At 60.4% G+C, this 24,937-nt stretch overlaps 9 protein-coding genes across 9 annotated transcripts; 5 read left to right on the top strand and 4 right to left on the bottom strand.

Moving 5' to 3' along the window:
- Positions 1–1,096: 1,096 nt before the first annotated feature.
- Positions 1,097–2,899, top strand: JDV02_003795 (uncharacterized protein; the record flags this gene model as incomplete). The annotated part of the gene is made up of 8 exons (XM_047984960.1): positions 1,097–1,190; positions 1,273–1,557; positions 1,642–1,938; positions 2,001–2,094; positions 2,163–2,394; positions 2,469–2,685; positions 2,747–2,770; positions 2,826–2,899. The coding sequence occupies 8 exons, from the start codon at positions 1,097–1,099 to the stop codon at positions 2,897–2,899; spliced, it is 1,317 nt and encodes a 438-aa protein (XP_047840935.1).
- Positions 2,900–3,185: 286 nt separating this feature from the next.
- Positions 3,186–4,070, top strand: JDV02_003796 (uncharacterized protein; the record flags this gene model as incomplete). The annotated part of the gene is made up of 3 exons (XM_047984961.1): positions 3,186–3,263; positions 3,316–3,380; positions 3,455–4,070. 3 exons carry the CDS (start codon positions 3,186–3,188, stop codon positions 4,068–4,070), a joined length of 759 nt encoding a protein of 252 aa, XP_047840936.1.
- A 569-nt stretch (positions 4,071–4,639) lies between these two features.
- Positions 4,640–7,685, top strand: JDV02_003797 (uncharacterized protein). Its single transcript, XM_047984962.1, has one exon. The coding sequence runs from the start codon at positions 5,004–5,006 to the stop codon at positions 7,311–7,313; it is 2,310 nt and encodes a 769-aa protein (XP_047840937.1). The 5' UTR covers positions 4,640–5,003; the 3' UTR covers positions 7,314–7,685.
- Positions 7,686–8,040: 355 nt separating this feature from the next.
- On the bottom strand, positions 8,041–10,098 carry JDV02_003798 (uncharacterized protein; the record flags this gene model as incomplete). The annotated part of the gene is made up of 1 exon (XM_047984963.1): positions 8,041–10,098. The coding sequence occupies one exon, from the start codon at positions 10,096–10,098 to the stop codon at positions 8,041–8,043; it is 2,058 nt and encodes a 685-aa protein (XP_047840938.1).
- Positions 10,099–10,478: 380 nt separating this feature from the next.
- On the bottom strand, positions 10,479–13,547 carry JDV02_003799 (uncharacterized protein; the record flags this gene model as incomplete). The annotated part of the gene is made up of 2 exons (XM_047984964.1): positions 10,479–11,933; positions 11,988–13,547. 2 exons carry the CDS (start codon positions 13,545–13,547, stop codon positions 10,479–10,481), a joined length of 3,015 nt encoding a protein of 1,004 aa, XP_047840939.1.
- A 790-nt stretch (positions 13,548–14,337) lies between these two features.
- Positions 14,338–19,088, top strand: UBP2 (Ubiquitinyl hydrolase 1). Its single transcript, XM_047984965.1, has 3 exons — positions 14,338–14,979; positions 15,041–16,524; positions 16,580–19,088. Exons 1-3 carry the CDS (start codon positions 14,838–14,840, stop codon positions 18,830–18,832), a joined length of 3,879 nt encoding a protein of 1,292 aa, XP_047840940.1. The 5' UTR covers positions 14,338–14,837; the 3' UTR covers positions 18,833–19,088.
- JDV02_003801 (Methylglutaconyl-CoA hydratase) lies at positions 18,911–20,501 on the bottom strand. The gene is made up of 2 exons (XM_047984966.1): positions 19,893–20,501; positions 18,911–19,744 (listed from the first exon to the last, which is right to left on the bottom strand). The coding sequence occupies exons 1-2, from the start codon at positions 20,321–20,323 to the stop codon at positions 19,138–19,140; spliced, it is 1,038 nt and encodes a 345-aa protein (XP_047840941.1). The 5' UTR covers positions 20,324–20,501; the 3' UTR covers positions 18,911–19,137.
- A 609-nt stretch (positions 20,502–21,110) lies between these two features.
- Positions 21,111–22,197, top strand: JDV02_003802 (uncharacterized protein). The gene has a single exon (XM_047984967.1). The coding sequence runs from the start codon at positions 21,268–21,270 to the stop codon at positions 21,955–21,957; it is 690 nt and encodes a 229-aa protein (XP_047840942.1). The 5' UTR covers positions 21,111–21,267; the 3' UTR covers positions 21,958–22,197.
- On the bottom strand, positions 22,172–24,842 carry JDV02_003803 (uncharacterized protein). Its single transcript, XM_047984968.1, has 2 exons — positions 22,943–24,842; positions 22,172–22,880 (listed from the first exon to the last, which is right to left on the bottom strand). The coding sequence occupies exons 1-2, from the start codon at positions 24,159–24,161 to the stop codon at positions 22,309–22,311; spliced, it is 1,791 nt and encodes a 596-aa protein (XP_047840943.1). The 5' UTR covers positions 24,162–24,842; the 3' UTR covers positions 22,172–22,308.
- Between the last annotated feature and the right edge of the window lie 95 nt (positions 24,843–24,937).

Here is a 24,937-nt window from a genome sequence, read left to right on the forward strand (position 1 = left end):
GCCTTCGGTCAGGCCTACCGTCTGGTCTCAGCTGCAAGCTCCCTGGGGCGTGATGAAGCACCCTTGGCCGGTTACGCAGCTGTCAGCTCTGCAGCGCGCCGACGGTTGGGTTGGGCTGGCCTGGCCTGCACGGGTTCAATACCGACAAGGCTATCAGCTGCATGGCGCTGCACTCGTCGTCATGCTGGCCGCCCGCCCGCCCGCCCCCTTTCTTCCCCAGACGGCCGCTTACGCCCGGTGGACTTGGCGGCCGGCTGCTTCCGTCGATGGTCCTCGCCGGCAGTTCAAAGGCGAATGAATATCGGCCCAACTTTGTTGGTTCCTCACGACAATAACACAGGGATTGGCGGCAAGCGCCAATGAGTTCCGGGCATGGCGTGTTGCTGGTGTGGCTTGAAAGCCCTCCACGGCTCCCCGGCCTACGACGAACCACCGCCCAACACCATGGCGCCTGTCGCGTCCAACTTGGGATCATCGTAACCATAACTACATGCGTACACAGTTGGCTACCTACCGTATTCGTGTCGTGCTCCCATGTGCGACATATTGCCCGCCTGCTGTGCAACGTCGTGCGGCTCGGCTGGTCACCGTCTCCGGGCGTCGCCTCCTATCCTCGAGTTCGACAAGTGTGCATGTATGGCCGGCTGCATCGCAGGAATCGCCCGGCGCCCGGCTGACGTTGGCAGCACTTGGCGACTGCCTTGCCCAGGTAGCCACTTTCTTTGGCTTCCCAGGCAAGATGGCATCTATCCATGGGATGGAAGCGGTCCAACCAAGCCGCCTCGTCGAGGGCGGTGGCGTTGAAAGAGTCCCGTGCTGATGTTGGCTCGAATCCACAAAGGCTCCTTGGGGGGGTGACCTGCCTCGCCAGCCATACTGTATACGCAGCATGCGTGCAGTAACGTTTCCTGCGGAGAGAGGCTATAACACTGCTGCCAACCCCATGCTTGTGGAGAAATATACACAGACCTGTTGTCGCGCCTCAAAACCCGTGCCCCCCCTTTGTCCCTCTCGTCGCTGGCCCCGTTGTGGTGTTCATGTCGTGCGACGGCCGCTTATGTCTCCTCACTCTGCGCGACCGTAGAGCCAGCCCATCATGCCAGCCATGCAGCGCAGGTTCCAGGATCGGCTCGCCGCCCAGGTCCAGACCAGAAAGACCAACGATGGCGCCGTCATCGAGAACCCACTGGGTATGGCGAGCTTTCTTTGTCCAGAGACGGCGCGTACGGCGCGGGAGGGTGGTTTGATCCGTTATACTGACACGGCGCGCAGCGTACATGACGGACCAGGAGCTGGAAGAGGATGTCAAGGAATTCGCCGAGAGGAAGCTGCCGATGGTTCCCTACGAGCAGATCTTGCGGGCCGCGAGGGTGGCCAAGGACATACGCATGTACGACGAAATCGCGCGACGGCCGGGCTTCGACACACGCAACAGGCTCCCCGTCATCCTCACCGACGAGGAGAAGACTGCGCTACGACGAGAACGAGACGTCACCTTTAGCGAACGAGGAATGTGGACCGTCATTGCTACGGTTTCTCTGGCAGCATTGTTGCAGGGTAGGTTTTTGTGTTATTGCGTTGAAGCGGCATCACATCGAACAGACCCGATTCTGACCGAGCGGAACCATCATATATATATAGGCTTTGTGCAGTCTTCATGGAACGGCGCCGCGTTGTATGACAACGAGTGGGGGCTCACGACGACCGAGGCCGACAACCGTAGCGAATCTGATGACTGGCGCCTCGGGGCAGCGAGTGCATCTCCATGGTTTGTCGCTGCCCTCGTCGGCTGTCCCCTATCCCTGCCCATAAATTACTGGTTCGGCAGGAGAGGTGGGATCAGCATCGCGGCGGCCCTGATCTTCTGTAGCTCGATTGGAGCCGTGTTTGCGAGGACGTGGATCGACTTGATGTGCGTGCGCATCATCAACGGGCTTGGTGAGACAACACTGGCGAAAAGGGCTGCTTGTTGGAAGTGCTTCAGCCACTGACCGGCATAGGGATGGGTATCAAGGCTGTGAGCACCCCGATTCTGGCCTCGGAGACTGCTGTCGGCTTCTGGCGTGGCTCTGCGATCCTCGCGTGGCAGCTCTGGTGAGTACCAGATATGTGTGACGACCGGCGATGGCTTACACGAAGCTGACGATGTTCGGATCGCGTAGGGTCGCATTCGGCATCATGACGAGCTTCGGCTTCAACATGATCTTCACAACCGCATCGAGCCCTCGCATCGTCTTTGGCCTTATTAACGGGGCGCCCATGGTGCCCAGCCTAGCCCTCTTCATCATGGCCGTCTGGGTCTGCCCCGAGTCACCCCGCTACCACCTCATGCGAGGGCCCAACTACAACGTCGAGAAGGCATACCGCATCCTGCAGCGCGTCCGAAACACAGAGGTGGGCCCCGAGATGAACCTGCGTCTGTGCCTTTGATGTGACCGCGAGCATTGGGCACTGACATTCTGCTGCAGCTGCAAGCGCTGCGCGACCTGTATGTCGTGCATAAGGCGCTCGACCTCGAGAACGTCGGCTTCGGCGATTTGGACGACAACGCCGCGCTGTCACCGGGCTTCTTCTGGGTGATCCGAGACTTTTTCACGCAGTACAAGCAGCTTTTCCAGCAGCGCCGGTTGTACAATGCGGTGATTTCGACGGGAACGGTCAATCTGGCACAGCAGCTCTGTGGAGGTGAGCAGAACGGCAGGCCCATGCAAGACTCGCAGACCGCAGACAAGCTAACGACTGATAGTCAACGTGTGCGCATTCTACTCTGGTTCGTTGCAGCCCAGTTGAAAAAGGCAAGCACCTCGATCGCTGACAGGTAGCAGGCACTCTGTTCAGCCGTGTCGGCAAACAGTCCATCCTGATTGAGATGGCGTACAGCCTTGGATTTGGTCAGTAGACGCGATGCCGTGCCAATGCCGCACAAATAGCTGACTGAGATGTCCAAGGCGCGATCAACTGGCTTTTTGCGCTCCCTGCGATTAAGAGTATCGATACGCTCGGCCGAAGGAAGTGGCTATTGATGACGCTGCCGTGCATGGCCATAACCATGCTCGGGGCCGGACTGGCCGGGTTTATTGCGGACGAGAAGCTGCGCGTTGGAATCACTGCTCTCTTCTTATTCTGTGGGTTGATAGACCTTGGGCCGGTGCCCAGGATGCGGTGCTGACAGGATAGTGTTTGCCATGGCGTACTCGCCGGGTCTAGGTCCCATTCCGTTTACGCTGGCCTCGGAGAGCTTCCCACTATCGCATCGAGAAGCGGTAGGTGGCTTTGCTTCGAATGAGATGGATGGAACGTCGCTGACGATGGCAGGGAACCTCGTGGGCCATTTCCATCAATTTCTTCTTTGCAGCTATTCTCTCCTTGTTCTTCCCAAGGTGAGCACCTCACCCATCCATCCTCACCAGCGTTAGAGGGTAAGGGGGTTCGCGTCAGACTGACAGGGCGACAGCGTCAACTCTGCCATCGGCCAGGCAGGCTCCCTGGGGCTGTTCGCCGCGCTCAACGTCCTGGCACTGGTGCTCGTGTTCCTGCTGGTGGAGGAGACGAAGCGGCGCAGCCTGGAAGACCTGGACCACATCTTTGCGGTGTCGAAGCGGGACTTTATGCGCTTCCAGGTGACGGAGATCCTGCCGTGGTTCCTGGGCAAGGTGCTGCTGCGCAACAAGACGAAGCGGCCGCAGCTATACAAGGACCTGATCTGGGGCTCATACGCGGGCGAGGGCGATACGCGGTCGCGCATCATGGACGAGCTGGACGGCGTGGAGACGGTGCGGTCCTACTCGGTCGCGCAGTCGCCCTGGAGCGAGGGCGGCCCCTCGCACATTGCCTTCGCCATGAGCCCCATCACGCCCGCGTCGACCGTAGACGTCGGGGGGCTGTTCGGACGGAACCCCAACGCCGTGGAGATTGGAGACAGCAGGCCCGCGCTGGCCAAGTTGGACTCGCCGCTCGGAAGCCACCCGCCCAGCTACCAGAACGAGGATGCGGCCAACAACGCGTCGTCGGACAGCCCCGGCGCGGCTTACGAAAACGATTTGAAGTGCGAGTATCGCAAGGAACAGTGAAGTGAAGGGAGAGCGACGACGGCGGGGGACGGGGACGGAGATGGGATAGCAGAGGTTGAGGTTGATGGGGGGCATAAGTCGTAATCGGTGGATTGATGGGGTCGAGCCCCTTCTTTGTACTACGTAAACCTGAGACGTATATATCCTTGCCATGCACGCGCATCGTAGATCGAAAGTGCGGTCCAACGTCTAGGCGGCCAATCCCGCGCGCCGCGACGCATGATGCTTCCTTTCTGGGCGAAAAGGGCGAGGTGGAGTCTGGTGGGCTCCTACACGCACACCAACTCCGACTCAGCCTGCGTGCCGTGGGGGGGAGGCACAGCGCAGCGAGGCTTTTGATCAATCCTACCTACCCCAGGTGATCGGTGGACGATGATGAATGGATGGCTGCATGAGGTCCCCGTGATTTGCGGTAGCAGCAACCCGAGTCCGAGACGTGTGTGCTGTCGCTGGCTGGCGCGGCGGCCAGTGTAAGCGGGTAACGGGGCGAGCGGTGTCACCTGGGTAAGTATAAAAGGGTGGGTAGAGGATGGATGGAAAGCATCATCATTCATCCAGATTGGGGAGCAGAGAGCCTTAGTAGACTGGAACGCTGGACGGCGCTTCTGTCGTTGTTCTCTTTCAGTGGCGGCTCCTACCTGTTGTTGCCCACTGCGTCATTGGAGATACACCTTGGAAGGGAACCCGCCCGCCCCTACGTCACCACTAATTAACGGGCTGGAGCCGCCTGCAGTGCCCATTCGAGTTACCAGGGGTTCGCCAAAGCTCCCACCGCCAATTTAGACGACGACCGCCCCTCAACCTCCAACCTCCAACATCCAACCTTCAACCTCCAACTCCAACTCCAGAGCTACGGCGTGTCCATCACCCTCGACACCTCCGGCCCCCTTTCCCCCGCTGCCACGTCGCTGGGCCGGCCCACAGACGAACATCATGGCGTCCTTCCGCCTGACCATCGAGGACGGCCAGTTCCGCGACAGCCACGGCCGCCAGGTCGTCCTGCGTGGCATCAACGTCGCCGGCGACGCCAAGCTGCCCAGCGAGCCCGACCAGCCCTCGCACGTCGGCGACGACTTCTTCGACGGCGACAACGTCACCTTTCATAAGCGGCCGTTTTCCAAAGACGATGCGCCCACGCACTTTGCCAGGCTGCGCCGCTACGGCTTCAACACCATCCGCTACGTCTTCACCTGGGAGGCCATCGAGGCGGCGGGCCCTGGCATCTACGACGAGGCGTGGATCCAGCACACCATCGACGTCCTGCGCGTCGCAAAGTCGTACGGCTTCTACGTCTTCATGGATCCGCACCAGGACGTCTGGTCGCGCTTCACCGGCGGCTCCGGCGCCCCCATGTGGACCATCTACGCCTGCGGCATGAACCCCCAGAGCTTTGCCGCCACCGAGGCCGCCCTTGTCCAGAACACGTATCCCGACCCCGACACGTTCCCCAAGATGATTTGGTCTACAAACTACTTCCGCCTCGCCGCCGGTACCATGTTCACAATGTTCTTTGCCGGCAAGGACTTTGCGCCCAATTGCGTCATCGACGGCGTCAACATCCAGGACTACCTCCAGAGCCACTTCGTCGACGCATGCGGCCAGCTCGCCAAGCGCATACACGAGGCCGGCGACCTCGAGGGCACTGTCGTCATGGGGTGGGAGAGCATGAACGAGCCGAACCGCGGCATGATCGGCTATGTCGACCTGAGCGTCATCCCCAAGGAACACCCGCTGAAGAAGGGCACATGCCCCACCATGTGGCAGACGTTCCTCACCGGCATGGGCAGGGCCTGCGAGATCGACACTTGGGAAATGGGCGGCTTGGGCCCGTACAAGACGGGCACCACGCTCATCGACCCCCACGGCGAGATTGCATGGCTTCCCGAGGGCTACGACGACTCCAAGTACGGCTGGAAGCGTGACCCCGCCTGGAGGCTCGGCGAGTGCGTATGGGCGCAGCACGGTGTATGGGATCCCGAGACGGATACGTTGCTGAGAAAGGACTATTTTCAAAAGAACCCGCAAACCGGAAAGGCCATCGACTACCCCGAGTTCAACAACACGTACTTTATGGACTTTTACAGGAGGTACCGCGACACGTGTCGCAAGCACCACAAGGATTGCATCATGCTCTTGCAGTACCCGACGCTGGAGCTGCCGCCTCAGATCAAGGGCACCGCAGATGACGAGCCGCTGATGGCGTTTACGCCGCACTTTTACGACGGCATCACTCTCATGACGAAGCATTGGAACAGCACATGGAACGTCGACGTTGTTGGTGTGCTCCGGGGAAAGTACCTGCATCCTGCCTTTGCCATCAAAATTGGCGAGACTGCCATTCGCAATTGTCTCAAGGACCAGCTGGCCACGCTGCGACAGGAAGGCATCGACCGGACCGGCAAACACCCCTGCATACTGACCGAGTTTGGCATCCCGTACGACATGGATGACAAGAAGGCATACAAGACGGGCGACTACACGAGTCAGTCGGCGGCACTCGATGCCAACTACTTTGGCGTCGAGGGCTCGCAAATAGAAGGACACTGCCTGTGGGTGTACAACACCAACAACGACCACGAGCGCGGCGACCAGTGGAACGGCGAAGACCTGTCCATCTTGTCCCTCGACGATAAGCTCCCGCCGCTGTCGTTCCTCCCCAAGACCTCCCTGCCAAACCAGTCGGCCACGAGCCTCTTGAAGCTCTCCGCCATGAATAGGGAAGGCGGCGGCGACGATGAGGCCGTCACCCCAGGCAATCTCCAGCGGACGCTCACCAATCCATCCATCAGCTCCACGCCCTCGCTCAAGGACCCCGAGCTGACCAACGCTCCCGGTTACCGCGCCGCCGAGGCATTCATCCGGCCCACCCCCACGGTCGTCTCCGGCGACGTCCTCGCCACGGGCTTTGACCTGCGCAAGTGCACCTACAGCCTCAAAGTTAAGGCCGCCAAGCCCGCCGACAACGACGCGCCGACGGTGGTGTTCCTGCCCGAATTCCACTTCCCCAAGGACCAGGCCGAGGTGACCGTCTCGGCGGGCAAGTGGGAGCTCAGCGCCGACGAGGACGAGGGCCCGCTGCTGCAGTGGCTGCGCTGGTGGCACCCGGAGGGCGAGCACACGCTCAACGTGCGCGGCGTGGTTAGGAAGCACAACGTCCCCGAAGGCTCGGCCGAGGAGGCCGGGTACCTGGAGCAGTGCCAGGAGGGGTACGGGTTCAACTTTGGGAGCTGCTCCGTCATGTGAGGCACTGCCTGCCCCGCTTTGTCTCGCCTCGTCTTGTCTCGTCTCGTTGTTCCCATGCCCCCATGTCTCTGCCGGAAGGAGGTGGATGTATGGTTCTTTTGCCAGCGTTGTTTTTTTGCGAGGGTTTCTCCGCCGGTGGGACTCTTTGAGGCACGGAGTTTTGGGCGACGTGCTTCCGCATACACTGTTTCAAGCATTGACGCAGCAGGGCCGAAGTAGGGTCATGGAACATGTAAAGTTCGCATAAAGGAATGCTTTAGATATCTCTTCCTTCTTTTGTAGTAAGGAGCTCCCGCGTGAAGCCACACTCCCTCCCTCACGTCAAGGTTATTTATCCCTCACGATACGCCCCTGCTTTTTGCCCGCTGTCCCTGTCCTCATGACCGACGGTGTTACACTATGCCCCTCTCCCATTCCCCATTCTCTCTCTGTCAATGAATACTAGACCTGCTCTCCATTTCCAGCCAATCTGGAGCATGTGACGGAAAGCTTTCCTTGGATCACGCCACCTCGCTGTAAACATCGATAGGCCCCGAGCCAGACAGCCAGACAGCCAGCCGAGCTCTTTCTGATGCATGGGGCGCGGGCGCGCAGCAAACGACAAGCCCATCCCGGCCCTGTCCTGCCCCTTTTCTAATCTGCGAGCGCAGCAAACAGGGCGCAGGCGCAGGCGCAGGCAGGCACTTCAATTTACCCCCCTGGTTAATTACAAGTTTGATAAGTCAACTTAGTACTCGCCATTTTGCCTGTCCCTCTCGTCCATGAGGTACAGGCGCAGGTCCTTGTGGAAGTCGAGCCCCTCGTCGCGGAGGCGCTGCACGACCGTCTTGCCGTCCGAGTCGCGCGCCGAGAGGGGCACGCCGCGCTCGGCGAAGAGGCGCGCGTCCTTGAGAGCGAGCGACGGGCGCGTGTAGCCGCCGCACCTGAGCTTGCGGACGAGCAGGTGGAGGTACGTCTCGCGGGTCTCCTCGGTCACGTACGCCGGGTCAAAGGATAGGGTGTCGCGGATGGGGTGCCAGAGGGGGTGGGTGCCCTGCTGTTCCTCCTGCTGGAAGATGGTGGCGACGAGGACGGACGCGTTGGTAGGGGGACGGAGGCGTCCGCTTATGGCGTACCACAGCTTGGTGTCGGCCCGCTGCACGATGCGCAGGTACGTCGCGTCGATGAAGTCCTGGGAGAGGAACTCGCCGCACTGGGCGAATACGTCGATGTCGACGGTGCGCAGGGGCTGGTAGTCGAGCCAGGCCTGGAAGACGTTCTCGGCATCGTTGGGGGGCACGCGGGCGCCCAGCTCGAGGAGGGTCTTGAAGTAGCCCTTGATGGATGGCCAGATCTGTGTCGTGTGAAGGCTGGTGCCGTAAGTGCGCAACACTAGATCGCTTAGGATCGTGCTGCTGGTGTAGGTCCGCTCGTTGACGTCCCCGCCCAGGTTGACGAGGAAGGCGAGAAGCCTCTCGGACGACGAGTCAAAGCTGGGTATCGGACTCAGCATCGAGCTGCTAATCTTCTCGTCCAGGCGGTGGATGATGGTCCTGCCTGAAAATCCGCGGTCGTTGATGCGCGCGCCATGCTTGATCAGCATCTCCATGACCGCCTCCACGTCCTTGATGTGGCGGTTGTCCCAGGAGTAATGGTCGACGCGCAGCGTGCACATGAGGGGCGTGTCGGCGTGCCCTGCGCGTGAGACGGCGTTGGGATCCGCGCCGGCCTCGAGGAGATGGGTGATATAGGAGCGCTTTGGGATTCGCGTGTTCGGCATGAAGGACTGACAACGTCGCCTTATGGCCTCATGCAGCGGCGTGCACCCCAGGATCGTCGCGGCGTTTACGTTGGCCCCGTGGTCCAGGAGCTGGTTGAACCCCGCCTCATTGTCCCGCTGGATTGCGATGTGGAGGGGCGTCCAGTAATTTGTGCCCAGCCCGATTTCCAGATGGTTCGGATACGCTTTGAAGAGGCGGAGATGCAGCTTCATGGGAGTCGTGAAGGCCTGTTCTTGGTTACTGACTGGCGCTTTGCGCCTCCCTCTGACTTTCGTGACTGGCTTGACGCTCTCGGCGTTGAATTCCTCGGACGACAAGGCCGATATAACATGGAAGACGGTAATAGGTGGATGGCTGAGGATCGCCGGCGCCTTGCAGTGGACGAGGGCTTCGACCACGTCGTAGTGCTTGAGCAAGAGCGGCGCCATGAGCGGTAGCCATTGTGCGCCCCGGATCGCACCGAACACCCTGCTTCCAAGGCGGCGGGCCTCATCGCCGGCATACTGCACCGCGTCCGTGATTCTGATACCCCTGCTTCGGAATGCGTGGATTCCAATGCTCATGGCATCGAGGCTTGCATGGTATCGCAACAGCCTCATCACTACCGGCAGCCGCCCTTTGGCCGCGGCGAAATGCAGGGCCGTGGCAAACGACCCGTCCACATTGTAGTACCTGGCATTCACCTTTTGTTTTGCAAACGCATTCCTTTCGGCATCGCTGTGGTACGGCTCTTGGCCCTGCTCCATGAACCGCCGGAGCACCGAGCACTGCATCTCGTAGCGTCCGGTCGGGTCGTCCTGGCCACCGAGCGCGGCCCAGAGTATCGCGGACGGTGCATCGCTCGCTATGTCTTTATTGAACATCTCGTACTGGGAGATCTCGCGCCAGGATGAATGGACGAGGCAAACCGAGCCCAGTTCTTTCGGCGTCAGGTCGGACATGATGAGCAGCTTGACTTCGGCGGGGACGGTGATGAGCGGCGACGGCGGGGGCCTGCTGCGTATTGGGTGCCGAGACATGGTCATGGCGATTACTTTACGGAAACGAGAGTATGGCAGAGAATGTGCGACCGAGTGTGGATTGAACCGTAGAAGCGGAAGCCAGAAGCTACCGTGACGGGTGCTGTGTCGAGATCGTTGTGGGAACAAGTCGGGGTCCGGGCGGTTCTCAATGCGTGATTTTGCAGTTGTGAAATCAAGATACGAAACGCAAACGCTGCTATGAAGATAAGGAAAAGTGAGGAGCGACAATAGTGTTCGCGCGTGCAGATGGAGTCAAGTCATGACGCGAGTGCTGTGAATCATCGTTGCCCGGACGAGGAGAGCTGCAGCGTGCGCCTCTAGCCGCAGCAACAGACTCGTGTTCTTGGTCCTGAATGCTGCAGCGTGGTGGGTGTTTCCAACCATCAGACCGCTCCTGGCCCTCGATCAAACTCATCGATCACGCTCTGCGGCTTAACAAACTTCCCTAACGGGGTATAGGTAAGATGGTCGAAGCCAAAGCCCTGCGGCCCCCCTATCTTGATGCCTCGTTCGCTGCCGGTCCATTTGTCGCTCGCAGCCAGCCCGAGCACGATGACAAACAGCCCGTAGCGATATTCTGGAGTCCCGATAGCCTCGCCACTCTGGGCGTCGATGACGGTGATGAGGTCCGGCACGATGGCCAGCACATCTTCTTGCCTCTCCTCCGCCCCGTCGTCGCGTACCCGGAGTGCGGCGATGTTCTCGTTCTTGAACGGGATCTTGATGGTGCCTCGAAACGCAGTCTCGGCCGCCTGGTTATTGTCAGGCACGACGTCGCCTTCGTCGCGGACGTTGGCGCCCTCGATGACGCACTCGCCGTAGACGTAGCCGCCTCTAAGCCGACGCTCGATGCCGACAATCTTGCCCTTCCAGAGAACCTTGCCTGCGCTCTTGCCGCCGCACTCCTCGATAATCGTCTCCGCCACGTTGTCGACGCGGTTTTCCTTGCGTGCGCGGGCGACGCCGCGGCCGATCCTCCACGCCTGCGATATCGTGTGCTCGACAACCCATCGTTTCGTCTCTGCTCCCGAAACGGGAGACTCGGCGCAGCCTGTGTGCGAGCCCATCTGGCTGAGTGCGGCGCGCAGGATTCGCTCTACCTGCAGGTCGGAGCTGGCCTTTGGCATCAACACCACGTTGCCGTTGCCATCGGACATGGCAATCGGGGACCAAATTGGGCTTCGCTCGTTGAACACGACGGGCGTGGTCTGCCACTTGGTCGGGTATGCGCGCCCCATCCAGTCTCCGTCGACGGCCGGGACATTCATGTAGTTGCTCGCCCCAAGTTGCATGCCCTGGAGGCCGTTGCCGCCGCCTATTTCGATGGCAATTATGTGCGTTGCCGGGCGATTGCAAATCTTGTATAGCTCCGTCTGTGCCTCCATCAGCTCGTCCGCGGCGAGCTTTTCTATACCTACCGTTGGGCTGCCGACGCCGCCGCCACATCCGACTTGGTCATCGTCCTTCAAATCGTGAGGGTTCACGACGCGGACAATAGCGCCTCTGCGAAGGTCAGACCGAAGCCGCACCATGTGAGAATAAGGCGATCCGCCTCCTCCAGTGCCGAGGATGTAGCAACCGATGGTGATCCAATCGAGGTCAGTTTCGGATATGTACCACACACGGTCCGTGACTTTGGGCCTGTATGCTGCAATGTCTATTTCTGTACCTGGTCTTGTGCTCTGTTTCGGTTGTCGATTTCTTGACTGTCTGCCATATTCGTTCATGTCCTGGGCGTCATAGGACGGGCCGTCTGACGGCGCAGCGACAATCCCGGTCTGTGACAGATCGAAATCACCGGCTGCGCGAACTATAAATCTAGTCTTGTGGGCGATATACTTTTCACCGTGTCAGGACTCTCTCGGCATGTGCTGGTTTCCTCGTCGGCTTACCTGTAACGGAAGTGTATCCTGCTCAACAACCTCGACCGAGGACGGCAATGCGCCAGCGGCAATGGTCTTTTCTATAGCTTGCTGGCTTATTTCCTCGAGCAGCTCGCTCGTAGACTTATTCTCCGTAGACTTGACAATGTCGACAACGGCGCTGACCCTGGCAATGGCGGCCCCAATGGCGTTGGCGACCTGGGACCATCTAGGCTTTAGTACTCTGCTGGCGCCGGTGAGCTCGTCTGGAGCAATGATAGCACCCCCTCCAACCAGGAGCACAGGCACGTTTCCTGGCGACGTCTTCATCCTGTCGATGATCTTTTCGAGCTTGGCTCGGACAGTATCCCTGAACACGCTGAGCTGGTCCTGCGGCAGAGCCCCTTGCACGAGCTTCGCGTTTCCAATATCCAAGCTGGGGTCGGAGAGGACGGTACAGTCCGTAGCAGTGAGGATCTTTCCTCCAAACACGAGTGCATCCTCGGGCAGCTTATAGCCCACGCTGTCCGGTCCGACGGCGAGGCCATTGTCAGTTCTGACGATAGAACCTCCGCCCAGGCCGATGCTCTTGACGTCGGGACATGAAAAGTTCATACGAATGCCCGCAAGCTCGCTGTACGCAGCCTGTTGCCGTGGGAACCCATTGGCCTGGAGGAGGCCGACGTCCGTCGTTGTGCCGCCGATATCCACCACCATGATGGCTTCGGACAGCTCGCCCCGGGCCAAGAATGCCGCACCCCTCATGCTGTTTGTCGGGCCGCTCGAGAAGGTCCGAATGGGAAGACGTGCGGCCGTCTCTCCCGAAAGCACCGTTCCATCATTTTGCGTCACGAATACAGGGCAATCCAAGCCCAGACTTTTGACCGGTTCCTGGAAGGACTTGATGGTCTTTCTCGCAAAAGAGAGAATGGAGGCGTTGAGGATTGATGCATTCTCGCGCTCAAGGAAGCCGAGGTTCGCGATGTCCTTGGAGCAGACCACGTCACAGCCGGGGAGCTCGGCTCTGATGATGTCCGCCGCCCGCTCCTCCTGACGCTCAATCGTATCAATAGGGCTAAAGACGCCGTTCACAACGATGCTCCGGATACCCTTTTCTCGAATCGTGGCACATTCTGTCTTGATCTCCGTCTCGTCAATGTCTGAGATGAGCGTGCCATCTACCTCCAAGCCACCCTTGAGCAGAGCGGAATGGGCCAAGATCAGATTCCTCATATCGTCTGGCCAGTCCACACACGGAGGCGCATGCTTGGAAAACGGACCGCAGAGGCGTATGACGGCTACGGGAGACAGGCGGGACGCGTCCCTCTCGACGACGGCGTTGACAAAGTGCGTCGTGCCGATGGTCACGCTGGCGACGTGCTCCGGCTTGATGTCAGCCGACTCAAACATGGCCATGATGGCATTGTTGATGCCGACGCTGGGATTCGCGGTCGTCGGGGCCTTGTGCCATGCGAGGATGCCCTTGTCCGGAGACGACGATGCCTCTGGATCGAGAATGACGCCGTCCGTGTTGGTGCCGCCGACATCGACACCTATACGAAGACGTCTCCTGTCCTCGAGAGCACACATCCTGATAATTTATGCAGTATTATCAACCGGACCTTGGAGGCGTTGAATGGTGGGGTGGATGCAGATGCAAGTTGAAACGTCTCTTGGCTAGGCCTGGATACGCGGAGAGGAAGCGGGGTGATGATCTCGGTGTCCGAGCCGCCCATCATCGGATGTCCCGCTGATGCCCCCGAGGGTCTGTTCCATTTCGGTTGCTCATATTTCGCCGATTTTCAGCATAAGCGTCCCTGCGTCGGATGGCAAGCAAAATCATACGAGCGTCAAAAGCGACGAACTTGACCTCTGCGCGTCATTGTTCGTTGACAAAGGACGGTCAATCGTGGGCATGCCAGCCCATGAGGTTGACTGAAAACGTAGGCGCAAAACGCGCGAAGGAGGATGCCCGCGCCATGCTTTCAATGCAATACGCCCAGGGGGGCAATGTGACCATGAGAAAATACCAGATGAAATCAAAATTATATAGACAGTGCCTTGACCAGTTCCATAGGTCGCGGCCAAGTAATAACTCCATTGATTTACAGGCGGAAGATGGCTGAGTCAGCCTGGGCGCGCAGCGGGGCCCGGCGCCCAAGCCACTGTAACAAAGCAAGCACAGCACACAAGGCGCCCTGCTTAGATGACCTGTGCAGCAGGCGTTGTGTCAGTGGTGGCACCGTCGGCCCATCGGTGGCCACGCCTTAGCGCCGGACGGTAATACAGTTGAGTGGGGTGGACCTGCCTAGGTTGCCAGCAGCTGGCAGGACCCCAGGCAAACAGGGTACCAACTGCAAGGTAGCTCCCCAGACGCTGACTCGGCACAGATGGCGAAGCTCTGACGAGGCTGCGTCACCCTCGAGGCAACATCGCCACCGAAAGCACACGACGACAACATCCACGCCCTCGACCTCGCCGCGGCAGCCTCTCTTACGCAATCGCCTTACACCCCGCCGCCCGCGACCTGAGCATGCAAATAGACGGCGAAACGACAAACACACCAGCAGCTGTTACTGGACCGTTGGAACTTGGCATGCGCGTTTCCCTCCATACGACTTTGTGACCGCTGTCGACACTCGAGCATCCCGTCATCGGCTAGACCGAGCATCGAACACACGAAACGAAATACCCTAAAGACGTCTTTCCTTCGGCCGCATCAAACGGGAACATTGTTGAGCGGCCCGCGAGCTGACGCAGCGTCGCCTGCTCTTCCGTCAAGGCCCTAGGCTTCAACTGGCCAGCGCTGGGACGCAGGCATCAGCCTTGCGCGGCTAACACAGCGAGCAGAACCGCGGCTGCTCACCGCTGGCCTCCAACATGACTGCTCGATATGATTTGCGGGGGCAGGACCAGGACACGGGCTCCTACGCCGCCCTGCCCGGCACCGCGCAGACCGAGTTCGTTCAACATAACATGACGCCGATGAAGTCTCGCCTCACCCCCGGCAAGGAAGTTGGCGGTACGTTTTGATCCCTCGACAAACCACGGAATCGCGGTCCGTACTGACGGCTTCGATGCAGGCTGCCACCCGAGCCGTTGGGTATACGAGCTCACCAACAACGACTTTACCTTCTGCGACCTTTTCAATAGAGCTAGAAGTGCCGGTTTGGAGACCCCCTATGCGTGGGATCACCCCCACAAGCTCGTCATAAACGGAAACCAGAGCTTCGCTACATCGTCGACGCGAGTCTTGTCGGCCATCTGCCTAGATTGCCATTTCCATTTCGTCTTCAAGATGGTTTGGGACATTGCCCACGTCGACTCACTGTGCCACAGCTCCCAGTCACGATGGCCTCTGCGAGATAACGACTTCCCCTGGCACCATCTCACGTGGGCTGGCTCTTCCTCGGACGTCGAGGTCACGAGCGATCACAACAAGTACCAACCCCTCCTTGCGCGCGAGTACTTTGTGTGCTCAGCTCCGCCGTGCACCTTCCAGATGACGCTGGAGATCTCGATGCCTCGCATGGGCACATGGTGGTTGAAACTCTTGATGGATCGCGGCGCTGTCCGTGAGCAGCTAAGGGTGGCGAAAGAGCATGAACCAAGCCGTTACGAGGGCGCTACAGACGAGTGGGCGACCCAGGCACCGTTGAATCTTAACACGTACCTCAAGAACCTACTCGAGTCGACTCCAGAGGATGTCAGAAGCATTTCGAAGCGCAATAAGAGATTCGCAGTGCTTTTTGGACCCCGCTGCTTCTCCATTTTCCGACACCTGGAGTTCACGGAGCAGGTGGTAGAGCGCGACGGGATGGACGAAGGCTCGTTCACGCCCATAGCGCCGGCACCGTCAGGCGGACCTTCTGGGACGACGGAAATCGGCACGTACCGCGCGTACCTGGAGGACGTCAGAGCCGAGGTGCAGTGCCTCATTCATAAGGCGGGACAGGCTGCTGAGAAGCCGACGTACTGCGCGCCTGTGCTGCACCAGGACCTTCAGTGCGCCGAGGTACCCAACGTCCAGGGCAGCGCCTTGGTCAACTTGGATCGTTACAGGCTGCTGGGCATCCTGCCGGGCCAGTCCCGCGAGGTGATTGTCAACGCCTACAAGCGCCAGTGGGAGCTGTTATCCAGCCGCCGCCGCGCTCTGGTGGATGGCCTGACGGCGGTGGCCAACGACACGGGTGACGAGATGCTCTCAGACTACGCCATGACTCAGTCGTCTGTGTTCGAGAGCCAGCTGCAGCGACAGGGCACGAGCGACGAGGACGGCGTACTTACGCAAGCGCTCGAATTCCTCGGCCTGCAGCCGCCGAACAACTACTCGGCCGACTCCATCATCGAAGCTTTCCGGCAGAAACTTGCCAAAGACCCCGCAGAGGCTGTCAACGCGCGATCCATGTTGATGATCATCGCACGCGCGTCCAACGACGACATGTACCAAGCGTCATTGCTTATGGAGTCTGACGCAAAAATGTCGCTCGACACCGCCCGGGCGATCCTGGGCTTGGGCACCTCGGACGTACCGTGGCAGACAGCTGCTGAAGCGGCCAAGAAAAAGGTAAGGAGTCCCCTTCCCCCCGAATCCACCTTGCTCACGCTGACCCCGCTCGCAGCTGGAAGACAGCAAGAGTTCAGAGGAGAAGGAGGTATTGCTCGACGCCCTGGAGGCGGTTGCAGACCATACCAACTCTCCGACCTTGAAACAGGCAGTCCTGGAAATGCGCAACTCGAGCGGCATCATGAACTACGGCGGCTCGTCGAAAGAGCCCGCCGACCTGTCCCTGCCTGTCGGCCTCCACAACATTGGAAACACTTGCTACCTCAACAGTCTTTTGCAATACCTCTTTACCGTCAAGCCCATACGGGATGTGGTGCTCAACTACGACCAGTTACGGCTTGACCTGACGGATGAGAGCATCAAGTCTCGTCTGCTTGGCGGAAACAAGATGCAGATGGACCGCGGGGAGGCAGTCGTCGCCCAAGCTTGTGAGTTGCAGAGAGCTCGGTCGTGCTTCGATTGCTTACATGTTCTAGTCGCGCAGGAGCTCGCCACTTTATTCCAGAATCTACAATCCTCGGACCAGGCTGCCACGCGGCCGTCTCAACGCCTTGCCAACGCGGTGCTCCTGTCGACGCACACCTTGCTGCACAGCGACAAATCTACCACGAAGACAGAGGTTGGAACTCAGCCGCCACCTCTCCCCGCTCGCCCCTCGCCGGCTGCTCCCGCCAGCAAGGCATCTGATGTCGACATGGTCACTTGCACGGTCAAGGCCGTGCCAGACGCGACGGAAACGGCTAGCATCTCGAGTTCACGAACGTTGGTCGATCAAGAAGATGCCCGATCAGACCGTTCCTTTGAGAGGGTGCAGCCGGTAGCCGCCGCCGAGGAAAGCAGGCATGCTGGTGATACCGTCGCGGTTACAGTGAGTGAGGACGTTCATATGGTCGACGACAGCGAACAGGCCGAGGAGCAGCCACGTCAAGTTTCGCAACAGGATGGCGATACTCCTGCTCCAAACAGCGACATCGTCATGGTCGATGCCAGCGAGCCCGAGACGGTCGATCAAAAGGTTCTCAACGCCTTGGAGCATCAGTCGCGATCATCCGGCACCGACCAGCAGGACGTTGAGGAGGTCATGGGCAGCATCATCAACCGGCTTCAAGCAGCCATCCGACCCAGCTCGATAGATGCAAAGACGGGCATCCAGCTGGAGAAGATTATGGAGACATTTTTCGTCACCACGGTCAACTATACCAAGAAGTTTGACGACAAGTCTTACCAGCACGAAATTAGCTTCGACCGATCCATCACCGCTTTCCCGGCCCCCGACGGCCCGTGTTCGTTGTACGATGCCCTGGGCCGCAACTTTGACCAGCAGATCCTTGAGGAGAGCAAGCTGTCACGATATACCGCCATCAAGACGCTGCCGCCTGTGCTGCACGTGCTGATACAACGAACGCAGTCGACGGGTAGAAAAAACGGGAACCCCGTCGTGATTCCCGAAACCCTCTATCTGGATCGCTACATGGATGCACCGCACGACTCGCCCACGTTTCGGCGTAGGGTTGAGGACTGGGCCATCACGGATCGCATCGCGGATTTGAGGACGCAAATCGAGGGTATTGATGCCAACCCGACATACCTAAACTTTCTAAACAGCATTGTCAACGGAGAAGATGCGGTGAAAGGAGATGCCGTATCAGAGAAAGAGAACATCAAGGAGGACGTGCACGTCGCCAAACCCGAGGAGACGTGGGACTTTGACGGCCCGGTCGAGGATGGCTTCCTCCTCGTGTCGCCCACCAACGCCCACAGTACCGAGCCGCCTGCAGCAACGGCCCAGAAAGAGCAGGTCGCTCCATTCGACGCCCGAGCAACAGACGGCGCCTTGCGGCAGATGATGGAGTCGGAGCTGGCACACCTTGAAAAGATGTTGGCCAAGAGGCTGGACAGCATGCGAAGCATTCCGTATCGCCTGCATGCCGTCATCTGTCATCGGGGCCAGCTCATGTCCGGACACTACTGGGTGTGGATCTGCGACTTTGAGGAGCGTGTGTGGCGGTTCTACAATGACGAGTCTGTCCAGGAAAACAGGGACACGGCCGACGTGCTGCATAAGCTGAGCACGAGCGGCGAGCCCTACTACCTCTGCTACGTCCGCGACCAAGACAAGGAAGAATACGTCGACGTGCCCAAACGACACGTGCAGACGCCCACATCGGTCGAGGAAGACACACCTCAGTCCGGGCTGGCGGCCACCGACAGAGACGGCGATGTGGACATTAACGGCGCGGAAAAGGCGCTTGAGCAAGAAGACGGCGAGATTGAGCGTCCGACGTCGCCAAAGTACAGGATCGAGTAAAGACGAGTCGTTGCATAGGGAGTCGGGGCGGTTTACGGGGTCGCAACCGGAGGGTTGCGGCGGAGAGCGTTTGCACGCATGCGCGTTTGGTATCGCATCAGGGACTTTTGAGCGAGCGGGCTCGTTGGGCGTTAAACACGGACAGCATGCACGGATACGATGAGGCGAGTCGGCGTTTAGAGTCAGCCGAGTAGAGGTTTGCAAGTAGACGGCCTGTTATTACGATCCCACGCCTTGAACCTCTGATGCGAATGGGGGCCCGTGATCTCATGCCATTATGTTTATTGTTCTACCTCCTCGTGTGTCTACCTACCCTTGAAGACGGGCTTCCGCTTCTCCTGGAAGGCCTTGAGGGCCTCGTTCCGGTCCTCGGTGTCGACAACGCGCTGGTACATCTCGGCCTCCTTCTCGGGGCGCGCCCACGCGACGGCCTGCAGGGCAGCCCTGACGGCGACGGGCCCGCCCTCGCAAATCTCCTGGGCGAGGCGCACGGCCTCGGACAGAGCGGCCCTGCGCGCGACCTGGAGGATCTTGGCACCCGCGTCGGGGGCCGCGGCCCCGGCGGCGTCCCGCTCGTCCTCGGGGGGCACAACCTCGACGAGGCGGTCCGCGATGCCGATGAAGTAGGCCTCTGGGGCGGCGACGCGGCGGCCGGTGAGGACGAGGTCGCGGGCGCGGGCGAGGCCTACGACGGCGGGGAGGCGGTAGGTGCCGCCGGCGCCGGGGAGGATGGCGAGGCGGGTCTCGGGGAGGCCGACGGTGGCGTTGGAGGTGAGGACGCGGAAGTGCGTGGCGAGGGCGAGCTCGAGGCCGCCGCCGAGGGCGAGGGAGGAGATGGCGGAGATGGAGGGGACGGGGAGGTCGGCGAGGGAGGTGAAGGTGGCGTTGAGGTTGGTGAGGAAGTCGGCGGTCCTGCGGGTGTTTTTGTCAGTACCTACGATGGAGTCGCGCGAAGTCTCATGGCAAGTCGAGATGGGAGAAGGGACACTAGAGAGAGAGAAAGGAGGCGATAACTTGGGATTGGGGACTGGTGGTGTTTGTTTGTCTGTTGGCAACTCACTCTTGCGGCGTAAAGCCCCGGCGCTCCTTGAGGTCCGCGCCAGCGCAGAAGCAATTGTCGACGGCGCTGGCGAGGACGAGGGCGCGCGTGGGACCCAACTGCTGCGCGTCACCGCCGCCGTGTTTCAGTTCGCGCCCGGAGGCGGCGTCGTACTGGGCATGGATGTCGTCAACCTCGGCGCGCAGGGAGGCGAGCAGGGCCTTGGAGATGGCGTTGCGGGCCGAGGGGCGGTTGAGCTCGAGGACGCGGATGTGGCCGGAGCCGGCGGCGGGGAGGTTGGTGACGCGGATGAGCGGCTCCGTGGAGGAGGAGGAGGAAGTAGAGGCGGAGTAGGAGCGGCGGAGGAGGAAGAGGGAGCGCGTGGCGGCGGCGCGGGAGCGGGAGGGGGAGAGGAGGAGGAGCGCGGCGCGGGGGGACGCGGCGGCGGCCATGATGTGTGTGGGTGGGCGGACAGGTGATGGAAGGATTTGTTCGTGAGGAGGATTAGGTGATGGAGGGTTGAAAGACAAAAGTTAGGTTGGGGGAGGTTTGCGCCGGATGTGCGTGTAGAGGACGGCGCAGGACGGTCGTCGTTGTCGGTTCGGTGTTGTTGGCGCCGGAGCAGCAGCGCTCGGCTCAATTGATGCGCAAGAGTGACGTCCGGGGGGGCCATCTCGGCTTAAGTCGGTCCACCCCGGGTTTTGGTCTCCATTCTTTTTCTTTTGCAGCGATTTCCCGATTGGGAAAGCATTCGCATTTCAATTCTTGCATCATATTGAGCTCGATTGGGAAAGCGTTAGCATTCAACTCTTGCAGCACGACATTGGGCTTCAAAGTACTATAGGTAACGAAGAAGAAATAATGCTACCTTCAGAAAAGCGCCCATCTATCGACGACGTAGCAACGCAGCAGACGCCCGCTGCTTTACCTTGCTCTGCCTGGCAGCCACTGTCGCGATGCCCCTGCCCTCCATGCGAAACGCCTATTGACCCTGACTCCCCCCCTGCGCGCGCTTCCGCCCGCGATAGGGCATGGCACCACATACGTCATTTGTATAAGCGCCTATGCATGGCAATGAATCCTGCTTTGTTGACTGCGTGCGCGCCTGGACGACTGTCAACGACATGCGTGTTGTCCAAGGGCCAAGGGGCCAAAGCAGGCCGTCGGTCACTCACTGGCTGTGAAATGCCATGATTCCTTCTTGTTCGAACGCAATTCTTTGCTTGTCCTGGAAAAGACGTGGAATATTGGACAAGACTTCCTCGCGCGTCCCGCTCGCGATGGCTTTGCATGCTGTTTCGTGAAGCGTTGTGATAATAACTCACGACCCGGCGTCAAGTGCTTGATCGCGGCAACCCCCAGCAGCAAACTAAACAAGACGTACAAGGTGTACAAGATGCAGTTTTCGGTTGTCCACGCCGTTACCCTGCTCCCCCTCGTCGGCTCCTCCGCGGCCAAGACCATCACCGTCACCGCCGCGCCCGCCATCCCCTCCGACGAGCCGCAGTTCAAGACGACGCACCTCTTCACCTCGGCCATCCTCAACAGCACAAACGTTTACCGCGCGCAGCACAACGCCAGCGCCGTCTCGTGGAACGACACCCTCGCAGACTTTGCCTCCGACTACCTATCTTCTTCTTCTTCTTCTTCATCCTCTTCATCGGCATCATCAGACGCAGACTCATCCAGCGGCGATGGTGGCTGTCGCCAGTTTGCGCACTCGGGGGGGCCGTACGGCGAGAACCTCGCCATGGGGTACCCCAACGCGACGGCGAGCGTCGCGGCGTGGGGCGACGAGCGCGAGAGGTACGACTTTGGCGAGCAGGGGTTCGGCGAGGCGACGGGACACTTCACGCAGCTGGTGTGGAGGAACACGACGGCCGTGGGGTGCGGGCGCAGGCTGTGCGGCGAGAAGGGGTGGTTTCTCGTTTGTGAGTACTGGCCGCGCGGGAACGTCGTCGGCGAGTTTGACGATGAGGTGGGGAGGAGGGTGGAGGGTGCGGCGGCGGCGGGGGGGAGGAGGCCGGGGGTGGTGAGGGTGATGGGTTTCGTGGCGGGCGTGACGGTGTGTGTGGTGGGTTGGTGATGCGCTCTGCTGCTGGCTATGAATGTCTACTGGGCGGTGGATGCTGTTTGTCGTTGCGAACTCGTTGCGGGCAACGTGTTGGACGAATGCGGTATGTCCTACGTTTTACACTTGGCCGGATAGGCACTTGAGAAGGCGGCCGCATAGCGAGCTGTCTGTTACCAGGAGGGGAAGCCGAGTATCGTAGAATGGTAAGGTACGGCGTCATGTTATAATCGCACATACGCAACTGATTTTATAAGATGGCTCGACAGCGCGTGAAACCGAAACATACGGCAGCATCCGCTTAGACACAGTCCTACACTAGATCCGTGATACACGACACATCAGCCTCCAACAAGCTCGTCGTCCTCATCCCAACGCCGCCGCTGCCAGCATCATGGCACCGCAATAGATGCCGCCACAAAGCACCCAGTCCGACACCGCTACGTCCAGCAGCGGCGCCACCGACTGCCCTGCCACCGTCGCGACCGTCGTCCCCGTCAGGGCCACGACGACGACGCGCCCGGCGAACGTGGGTATCACGGTGAAGGTGGCGATGGGCACGAAGAGCGCCACGAACATGGACAGCACGAGCTGCGTCACGCTTGATCGTATCACCTCCTGCAGAGGTTCCCGATCGCTCTTGGCGTCGCAGACGAAGCTGCCCGTGTCGGACACGGGAGGCTTGCGCTCGGCGGCGGGCGGAAAGGCGACCTCGTCCGCCGTTCGAGGCATGGGCGTCACGCCGTCGTTTGGCGCGCACTCGTCCCCGGCATCGCCGTCTCGTGTCAAGCACACGAGGTCCTCGCCGAGGTCGAGAAACTTGGTCTCGTCCTCGACAATCAGCCTGCTGCGGCTCAGCCAGGATCTGTAGCTCTGCGCCTCGTCCAGCGTAGCGCCGGGAAGGTCCTGCACGCGCCGGAAAGACGTGATGAGCTTGTCTTGACAAACCGCTTATCAGCAAACTAGCCAACCGAGATCTCGGCAAGGGGCTGCCACTTACTATACTGGCTCAGCTTGTACCCAATCTGGCCAAGAATCTCCGTCCTCTGCTGCGACACAGCCGTGTTGGACCAGCGCTCGTGTCGGCGCGACGCGGGGATGAGCCCGCACCCGCGGTCCACGGTATCCTTTCTGTCGAGGGAGCGCAGCTCGGCCTCGAGATCGGTCAGGTCGGCTTGCAGGTACAGCAACAGCCGGTGGTTGAGCGCCTCGAACCGGCGGTAAATGGGCGTCACCGGCGGCCCGCCGAGGCCCCCGACAAGCTTGGCCGCAAGGAGCTCGTAGCCGCTCATGGGAGTCTTTTCGCTGCTGTAACTTGGCTGGAGCATGTTGGGCCGTGCATGCTGCAGCGGGCCATCTGGCATGGCGGTCGTTCCGTGCGTCATGGTTGGCGACCCGAACACGGGAGGGAGTCCCTGCACGGGCTGGCGATACACTCCTGGGGGTGTTGGAGGCTCTCCGTGAGGCGAGAAAGTCTGTCCATAGTCCTGCAAAGGCGGGTCTGCCGGTGGCAGGCTTTCACTGCGTCCGTGAAAGACAGACGGCGCGGGGGCGCTCTTGGTTGATGCCGGCGTGTCATGTGCCAACATCTCGAGTCTGCGATACTTGGTCTCGAGAGCCGCCCTCGGTATGCCCGTCGGCGAGTCGGCAACGAGGTAGTCGAGCGCACTCGGTCGTCGGCGCGGGCGAGGAGCATGGAAGATGGCGCTCTGCTCGTCGTCCCTGCGTCTGAAGCTCGGAATGTCGCCGCGGCCGTTCGTTGTATGCTTGATTGGTGCCGAGTTGGCGGCACCGCCTTTGGCTGGTCGTCTGCCGCCTTGTGACGTCGTTGGCGTGAGGGTCGATACCCAGGACGATGTAGGCGGCGAAGACGATGGATCGGCCTGACCTGTCAAGCCGTCACTCTCCTCGGGAACGTCCTCGACAGCCGACCCCTGGGCCGGGTCTCGCTCGCCAGACGGCGGCCATGGAGACAAACTGGGCGATATGGGGACGCCTCCTGCTCCAGGATTCTCGTCCTGGCTGGCCGGTGCCTCCTCATCTGGATGCGTATCGGCTGCAGCTCCAGCGCCCTCGGGCGCGGCGGTGTCGACTTCACTTGTGTTTGCCTCCGTGTGGGTAACGTGCTCATCCGGTGCTGGGGACTGCTCGGGGGTTTGCCTCCCTTCCGCTGGCAATGGCACAGCGTCTGGCCCAGCCTGGTCGACGTTGCTTGACATGTCGACCACGAACAGCGTGCGCCCTTTGCAATGCGCGCAAATGCCGAGGCAGGAGAACGTGGCGGTTCGGACAAGAGCTCAGACGCGAGACGTAGACTTACCCTGCGACATGGTTGTACTATACGTACGAATATAGCGGAGTGAGGCAGACAGACTGCTGTTGCCTGTCGCCTACATGCATGCGAGCGAGCTACAGGCGTCAAGAGAGTACGAAGTGGCACAAGCCAGAACAGGCATCATCATCACAAAAAGTCAGGCAGGCAGGCACCCGAGATTCGTTGTCAGACCCGAGCACAGGCGTCACAGGCGTCACAGGCGTCTCTGATACATGATGCATGCCACGTCCGCGCCAGGCCCCATTGGCTACGCGCGCCTGATGGCCTGCGAAGGGTGACGCTGGGGGCTGCGGCGAGCTGCATGCCGTCGAAACAGGCTGATGACGGACGAGTGGCACGGGCGAGCGACGTGGTAGGTTGACGTTGGTGCCCGACGCGCGTGGCGGCATGACGGCATGGGCGACCAAGTCGAGTCCAACAGCGGGCGCGAAGGGGTGTGCAGCGCGCATCCTGCGTCCAGGGTCCTTTCTTTCTTGCCGCGGTCGTGTGGTGTTCGGAGCGAAGGCCGCCGAGGTCCATGGGTGAGGCATGCGTGTGCGAGGTGATGCATCGCGGCGGTGGTGTTTTGCGCTGGTGGAGGGACGGTGATCCGCGAACTGCGCTTGCCTTAAAGGCAAAAGGGCACCTGCCTACTTCGTAATTACCCTGGGGCGGGCGCGG

This window comes from Purpureocillium takamizusanense, chromosome 3 (assembly GCF_022605165.1).
Source record: "Purpureocillium takamizusanense chromosome 3, complete sequence".
Classification (NCBI taxonomy): Eukaryota; Fungi; Ascomycota; class Sordariomycetes; order Hypocreales; family Ophiocordycipitaceae; genus Purpureocillium; species Purpureocillium takamizusanense.